General features: G+C 45.8%; 1 protein-coding gene across 1 annotated transcript in view; it reads left to right on the top strand.

The window, feature by feature from the left end:
* Positions 1-8557: 8557 nt before the first annotated feature.
* The window catches only part of LOC138671623 (uncharacterized), a 47084-nt gene continuing 46864 nt past the window's right edge, over positions 8558-8777 (top strand). Inside the window, exon 1 of the mRNA XM_069759799.1 lies at positions 8558-8703. Coding sequence (XP_069615900.1) covers positions 8558-8703 — 146 coding nt within the window. The remainder of the gene's footprint in view (positions 8704-8777) is intronic.

Here is an 8777-nt window from a genome sequence, read left to right as displayed (position 1 = left end):
CTCATAAACCCATGCTGATATGGAGTTAAAGAGTTATTCTCATTGAGATAATCCAGAATAACATCCCTCAGAAACCCTTCAAATATTTTACCAACAATAGAGGTTAGACTTACTGGCCTATAATTTCCAGGTTCACTTTTAGAGCCCTTTTTGAATATTGGCACCACATTTGCTATGCGCCAGTCCTGCGGAACAGACCCTGTCGCTATAGAGTCCCTAAAAATAAGAAATAATGGTTTATCTATTACATTACTTAGTTCTCTTAGTACTCGTGGGTGTATGCCATCCGGACCCGGAGATTTATCTATTTTAATCTTATTTAGCCGGTTTCGCACCTCTTCTTGGGTTAGATTGGTGACCCTTAATATAGGGTTTTCATTGTTTCTTGGGATCTCACCTAGCATTTCATTTTCCACCGTGAATACCGTGGAGAAGAAGGTGTTTAATATGTTAGCTTTTTCCTCGTCATCTACAACCATTCTTTCCTCACTATTTTTTAAGGGGCCTACATTTTCAGTTTTTATTCTTTTACTATTGATATAGTTGAAGAACAGTTTGGGATTAGTTTTACTCTCCTTAGCAATGTGCTTCTCTGTTTCCTTTTTGGCAGCTTTAATTAGTTTTTTAGATAAAGTATTTTTCTCCCTATAGTTTTTTAGAGCTTCAATGGTGCCATCCTGCTTTAGTAGTGCAAATGCTTTCTTTTTACTGTTAATTGCCTGTCTTACTTCTTTGTTTAGCCACATTGGGTTTTTCCTATTTCTAGTCCTTTTATTCCCACAAGGTATAAACCGCTTACACTGCCTATTTAGGATGTTCTTAAACATTTCCCATTATCTGTATTCTTATTTCTGAGGATATTGTCCCAGTCTACCAGATTAAGGGCATCTCTAAGCTGGTCAAACTTTGCCTTCCTAAAGTTCAGTGTTTTTGTGACTCCCTGACAAGTCCCCCTAGTGAAAGATAGGTGAAACTGTACAATATTGTGGTCGCTATTTCCTAGATGCCCGACCACCTGCAGATTTGTTATTCTGTCAGGTCTATTAGATAGTATTAGGTCTAAAAGTGCTGCTCCTCTGGTTGGATTCTGAACCAATTGTGAGAGATAATTTTTCTTGGTTATTAGCAGAAACCTGTTGCCTTTATGGGTTTCACAGGTTTCTGTTTCCCAGTTAATATCCGGGTAGTTAAAGTCCCCCATAACCAGGACCTCATTATGGGTTGCAGCTTCATCTATCTGCTTTAGAAGTAGACTTTCCATGGTTTCTGTTATATTTGGGGGTTTGTAACAGACCCCAATGAGAATTTTGTTACCATTTTTCCCTCCATGAATTTCGACCCATATGGACTCGACATCCTCATTTCCTTCGCTAATATCCTCCCTTAAAGTGGACTTTAGACAAGACTTTACATAGAGACAAACCCCTCCTCCTCCTCCGATTTTTACGATCCTTTCTAAACAGACTGTAACCCTGTAAGTTAACTGCCCAGTCATAGCTTTCATCTAACCATGTCTCGGTTATTCCCACTATGTCAAAGTTACCTGTAGATATTTCTGCTTCTAGTTCTTCCATCTTGTTTGTCAGGCTTCTGGCGTTTGCGAGCATGCAGTTTAGAGGATTTTGTTTTGTTCCAATCTCCTCGCTGTGGATTGTTTTAGAAATGTTCTTACCTCCCTTCTGAGTATGTTTTCCTGGGTCTTCTTTGTTCAAGTCTAATGTTTTTCTTCCCGTCCCCCTCTTCTTCTAGTTTAACGCCCTCCTGATGAGTGTAGCGAGTCTTCTGGCGAATGTGTGTTTCCCAGGTTTGTTGAGGTGTAGTCCATCTCTGGCGAGGAGTCCATCGTACAAGTAATTCACACCGTGGTCCAGGAATCCGAATCCTTGTTGTCTGCACCATCGTCTTAGCCAGTTGTTTGCATCAAGGATCCTGTTCCATCTCCTGGTTCCATGCCCGTCTACTGGAAGGATAGAAGAAAAAACTACCTGTGCATCCAGTTCCTTTACTTTCTTCCCCAACTCTTCAAAGTCCTTGCAGATTGTTGGTAGGTCCTTCCTTGCCGTGTCATTGGTGCCAACATGTATCAGAAGAAATGGGTGGATGTCCTTGGAGCTGAAGAGCTTTGGTATCCTATCGGTCACATCCTTGATCATCGCACCTGGAAGGCCGCATACTTCTCTTGCAGTTATGTCCGGTCTGCAGATGACTGCTTCTGTGCCTCTCAGTAGTGAGTCTCCCACCACCACCACTCTTCGTTGCTTCTTGGCTGTACTTTTTGCTGTCACTTGTTGCTGTGTGCCCTTTTCTTTTTTGCTTGCTGGTATTGCTTCATCCTTAGGTGTGCCATCTTCATCCTCTACAAAGATTTGATATCGGTTCTTCAGTTGTGTGGTTGGTGATTTCTCCATGGTCGTCTTGCTTCTTTTGGTCACATGCTTCCACTCATCTGCTTTTGGAGGTTCTCTGACACTTTTTTCACCTTCTGTGACCAGTAGAGATGCTTCTGTTCTGTCTAGAAAGTCTTCATTCTCTTTGATGAGTTTCAAAGTTGCTATTCTTTCTTCCAGACCCCGCACCTTTTCTTCTAAAAGGGCCACTAGTCTACACTTCTGACAGGTGAAATTTGATTCTTCTTCTGGTCGATCTGTGAACATGTAGCACATGCTGCAGCTCACCATGTAGGTTGTCACATCTGCCATGTTGCTCCTAGATCCTGCTGACTTGCTGTGTGTTTTCCTTCTTGTGTAATCTACTCAGCCAAGCTCTCTTGCAATAATGTCCTACAGGCAAAAATTCGCGCGCCGTAAGGCGCGCTGTTTGGTGATGCTTTCGAAGCAGCTGGTCCCGGCTGTACCCAACGATCTTCTAGCTTAGGGAGACTCCTTGCTTTTCCCAGAAGGAACCTGGAATATGCAAATTAGCCTCCTCTAGCTTGAATCCCTGGTTTGGTGATGCTTTCGAAGCAGCTGGTCCCGGCTGTACCCAACGATCTTCTAGCTTAGGGAGACTCCTTGCTTTTCCCAGAAGGAACCTGGAATATGCAAATTAGCCTCCTCTAGCTTGAATCCCTGGTTTGGTGATGCTTTCGAAGCAGCTGGTCCCGGCTGTACCCAACGATCTTCTAGCTTAGGGAGACTCCTTGCTTTTCCCAGAAGGAACCTGGAATATGCAAATTAGCCTCCTCTAGCTTGAATCCCTGGTTTGGTGATGCTTTCGAAGCAGCTGGTCCCGGCTGTACCCAACGATCTTCTAGCTTAGGGAGACTCCTTGCTTTTCCCAGAAGGAACCTGGAATATGCAAATTAGCCTCCTCTAGCTTGAATCCCTGGTTTGGTGATGCTTTCGAAGCAGCTGGTCCCGGCTGTACCCAACGATCTTCTAGCTTAGGGAGACTCCTTGCTTTTCCCAGAAGGAACCTGGAATATGCAAATTAGCCTCCTCTAGCTTGAATCCCTGGTTTGGTGATGCTTTCGAAGCAGCTGGTCCCGGCTGTACCCAACGATCTTCTAGCTTAGGGAGACTCCTTGCTTTTCCCAGAAGGAACCTGGAATATGCAAATTAGCCTCCTCTAGCTTGAATCCCTGGTTTGGTGATGCTTTCGAAGCAGCTGGTCCCGGCTGTACCCAACGATCTTCTAGCTTAGGGAGACTCCTTGCTTTTCCCAGAAGGAACCTGGAATATGCAAATTAGCCTCCTCTAGCTTGAATCCCTGGTTTGGTGATGCTTTCGAAGCAGCTGGTCCCGGCTGTACCCAACGATCTTCTAGCTTAGGGAGACTCCTTGCTTTTCCCAGAAGGAACCTGGAATATGCAAATTAGCCTCCTCTAGCTTGAATCCCTGGTTTGGTGATGCTTTCGAAGCAGCTGGTCCCGGCTGTACCCAACGATCTTCTAGCTTAGGGAGACTCCTTGCTTTTCCCAGAAGGAACCTGGAATATGCAAATTAGCCTCCTCTAGCTTGAATCCCTGGTTTGGTGATGCTTTCGAAGCAGCTGGTCCCGGCTGTACCCAACGATCTTCTAGCTTAGGGAGACTCCTTGCTTTTCCCAGAAGGAACCTGGAATATGCAAATTAGCCTCCTCTAGCTTGAATCCCTGGTTTGGTGATGCTTTCGAAGCAGCTGGTCCCGGCTGTACCCAACGATCTTCTAGCTTAGGGAGACTCCTTGCTTTTCCCAGAAGGAACCTGGAATATGCAAATTAGCCTCCTCTAGCTTGAATCCCTGGTTTGGTGATGCTTTCGAAGCAGCTGGTCCCGGCTGTACCCAACGATCTTCTAGCTTAGGGAGACTCCTTGCTTTTCCCAGAAGGAACCTGGAATATGCAAATTAGCCTCCTCTAGCTTGAATCCCTGGTTTGGTGATGCTTTCGAAGCAGCTGGTCCCGGCTGTACCCAACGATCTTCTAGCTTAGGGAGACTCCTTGCTTTTCCCAGAAGGAACCTGGAATATGCAAATTAGCCTCCTCTAGCTTGAATCCCTGGTTTGGTGATGCTTTCGAAGCAGCTGGACCCTAGAGGAAATTGGCTTAAAAGAAAACATGCTGCATAGGATCTCCGCCCTGTATTCTTCTCCTAGTGCTCAGGTCAAGGAAAACGGCACACTATCGGATATGTTTCCGATCAGAAATGGTACAAGGCAGGGGTGCCCACTCTCTCCCCTCCTATATATCCTAACAATGGAGCATTTAGCTGTGGCCTTGAGAAACAATGCATCAATTAATGGTATAAAACTACGTTCTGAAGAGCACAAGCTAGCACTTTTTGCAGATGACATCCTGCTATATATTACGTCTCCCTCCACGAGTCTACCAAGCATCATTTCGGAGCTACATAAATTCGGCCACCTAAGTAACTTCAAAATGAATTCCCATAAATCGGAAATCCTACACATTTCACTCCAACTTCCTTTGGTGGATCAATTAAGGAAGACCTTCCCATTTAAATGGTGCTTTGATTCCCTTACTTATTTAGGTATTAAAATAACAAGCAAAACGTCTAAACTGTTTGAAACCAACCTTGCGCCAACCCTACAGAAGACAAACTCAGACTTGGAGAAATGGCACAAGCTCCAATTGTCCTGGCTGGGTAGGATCAATGCAGTTAAGATGGACCTCCTGCCTCGCCTCTTATATTTTTTCCAAACAATCCCCCTATACCTACCAGCTTCCTTCTTTTCCCGCCTCAAACAAATAATCACTCGTTTTATTTGGTCTCATAATCGAGCACGTATTTCATATACAACATTGAGTAGATCTAAACCGACAGGCGGATTGGGTCTCCCGGATCTCGCGATTTATAGTTATGCATCATTGGGAACTTGTATCCTAGATCTTTATCACAGCAAAAACAACAAAAAGTGGGTAAACCTAGAAAACGATCTTAATGGATGCGACTCCCAAGTTGTTCTTTGGACAGGAGGCAGGGGGCTAGGACCAGGCACCTACATACCCTTCCTCACACGAAACATATTGCTTCTTATTAAAAACCGAAACAAAGACCTTCAGATCACAACTCTCCCGGGCCCCTTAATTCCAATTTATGACAATTCTGCTTTTCCGGCGGGACTGAATAGAGAGACATTTCTAAATAAGAGAAAAGATTCCAAACCCATCATCCACGACTACTTAAAAGAAACTGGGATGAAGTCCCTTCGGGAATTATTCCCAGAGGAGGAATCACACTCTGTTGATTGGTTCTTCTATGAACAACTAAAAAGTTATATCCACTCAATCTCTAAACAAACCAATATTGGCAGGCCGCTAACTCCCTTTGAGATGCTTTGCATATCAGCAAACCCCCCCGGTCCATACTGTCTCGCTGCTATATAAAATCTTTCAAGAAGTGAGGGCTCCACTGCAGGGTTGGCCATTGTTTTTCTCGAAATGGGAGGGCGATCTGGGAAGGCCCTTGTCATCTGAAGACAGGGGGAAAATTCTTCTCTTCTCGTCCAGATCGTCATTATGCGCGGTATCACAGGAGAGGAGCTATAAGATTCTAGCAAGATGGTATAGATGCCCCTCCATGGTGCACGCGGTGTTCCCCACGACTCCTGACACCTGCTGGAGATGTCTAAAGGAGACTGGCTCTTACATGCATATCTGGTGGGACTGCCCATGGTTGGCCGTCTTTGAACTTCATAATAAGCTGTCTATCACACAGATCCAACCTTCACCAAGTATAGCATTGTTGTCTCTATGCGACTTGTCAATATCTAGGTTCAAGAGGGGTATCCTCAGACACTTTGTTACCGCAGTCAGAAATCTAATCCCTCGGTTTTGGAAACCAGAAAAATTTCCTTCCCGTACAGAATTTGTGGCAGAACTTAATAACATCTATAGAATGGAGCAGCTGATAAACCAGTCACCAGGTAACGCAGAAAAAACCTACAACGTATGGGCCCCCTGGATCGCTTTTAGGGAAACTCCTGAACTAGACCTCTGGGTTACCAGAACCCGACACATTATATAGCCTATTTTCGTGTGCGTCCGGGCCGTTTCTTGGCATGCGTTCTGTCCGCTGGGATGCGGAGGCAGCCACACTCCTTCCCTGAATTTCCCTCACCCTCTTCCATCCCTCTCTTCTTCTCCCTACCCTCCTTTTTCCCCTCTCTGACTTTCTATGTTTGTCCTCCCCATACCCAGTTTGATTATATTATATATATTAAATGAATACAAAGGAACCTATTAATGGTTACCAACTATCCCGGCTGTTTTCTATTGTTATTACCTCATAATCTCAGGACAGCCAATAGCAGTACTAATCAGAAAGTTAAATTATAAGTCTTAAATGCTGTAACAATGCTCCTCTTGTTTGACTTGTAATTACTGCCTATCATTGCACAGATTTTCCAGTTTGTATTGTTTACCTTTATTCTTTATTGCTGTGCTCAATAAAAATGATATATACAAAAAATATACAACTTAATCATATTGCTTAACAAGTGAACACCGTGTCTATATGGAAACACTTCACCCAAAATAATGTGCTCACCGCACACGTGATGAGGGGGGGAATAAGCAGGTGCTGTCATGGGCTCTGAGAAACACCGTTATCGGTGAGTAACTACACGTTTCTCAGTAGCCCATGACAGCACTACCAGAGAGAATTGCAGAAATCATTGCTTAGGGAGGGACCACAGCCTGCAGAACCATTCTTCCGAAGGTTAGGTCAGATGAAGAGGCTAGGTCTAAGCGGAGGTGTCTAAAAAAAAAAAGGTTGAAGGTGATGACCAGGTGGCCGCCTTACAAATTTGATCTAATGGTACCTCCGACCTTTCGGCCCATGAGGTTGCGATAGCCCTTGCAGAGTGGGCCTTCAGTCCCTGCGGAACGGCGTACCCGGTGGATGAGTACGCCAAGGCTATTGCGTCTGTTACCCATCGAGCTATAGTGCCTCTAGAGGCTCTGAGTTATTTTCTGGGTCCCTGGAAGCAGATAAAAAGAGACCCTTCCTTCCTATGCTGCAGGGTGGCTTTAATGTATTAGACTAGACACCTTTTCACATCTAGTGTGTGGAATTTCTTCCTTCTTATTTCTTGGGTCTGGACAGAAGTTAGGAAGGATTATTTCCTGAGATCTGTGGAATGTAGACGCAACTTTTGGTAAATAGGCAGGGTCTGTTTTTAGTATAACCTTATCATCCAGGATTTGTGTAAAGGGAGGGTTTGCAGACAGGGCTTGGAGGTCACTTATCCTACGGGCCGATGTCAGGGCTATTAGGAGGGCCGTTTTAAGTGAAAGAATCCTAAGGGGTACTGATTCTATAGGCTCAAACGGGGAGCTGACAATACTAAGTTCAAATCCCAGGTTGGTAATCTACGTATAGTTACAGGTTTTGACCTTGCGGCTGCTCTGACAAACCGTATTACCCAAGGGTTGGCCGCTATGTTCTCACAGTATAATGCTCCTAGAGCTGCTATTTGTACCTTTAAGGTACTTACTGAAAGGCCCAGGTCTAACCCCTTTTGTAGAAATTCTAATATTTCAGCAACTGGAACCCCGTCTTGCAAAATTACCCCGGAGGAGGATAAAAATTTTACCCTTCTCCATGACAGCACCCACTGGAGAGATAGGGATCCGCCCCAAGGAACAGGAAACCTACAGAGAAATAAAGGGGGCGGTCCCCTCTCCTCCTCAGTTTAGGTTTCCTGTTCCCAGGGGACAGGATCTCTGGATTCTCCGAAACCACAGAACACCATACCTGGGCCACAAGCATCTGCCTGTGCAGTCTCTGCGGGAACGGTAGGGGATGCGGTCCAGAAGCAGCGTCGGGGAAGACTCAGTTAGACGGCTCCCCCCTCGTCTGTCCGGCATGTGGGATGGCTGGGTCCAAAGGGGGCCGCCCGATTCCGTGGAGCAACGCTGCAGGGGTGCGGCCGAGAAAGGCTCCGGACGCGGACCGGCAAGTAAAGGGTCCACGATCTGTGGCACAGCAGCAGCAGCGGCAGCCGGTACACCGCTCCTTGACGCAGGCCGGGGTAATGGCGGCCACACATGTGGGGAGCGATTTAAGATTCCCCATACTGACCCGGAGGTGTTGCAAGCGCACAGGCGATGCAGCATGTCGTCCCCAGGCAAGACGGTGGACCCAGCAGGTGAGCCAACCAGCAGGAGGTCCTCAGATGCCAGCCGCAGGAGCGATGCCACGGATTCAAGATCCAGGAAGACGCTTCGGCCATCTGATCCGGTACCGTACAGCTTCACTGGGTGAGTGTAAAACCCCTCTACCTATAAAGCTGACACTCTTTTCCGCAACATCTTCACCCAGGCCAAAAAGAAAC

The sequence above is a fragment of the Ranitomeya imitator genome, chromosome 3, assembly GCF_032444005.1.
Source record: "Ranitomeya imitator isolate aRanImi1 chromosome 3, aRanImi1.pri, whole genome shotgun sequence".
Taxonomy (NCBI): Eukaryota; Metazoa; Chordata; class Amphibia; order Anura; family Dendrobatidae; genus Ranitomeya; species Ranitomeya imitator.
This window is presented reverse-complemented; position numbering and strand designations above follow the sequence as displayed.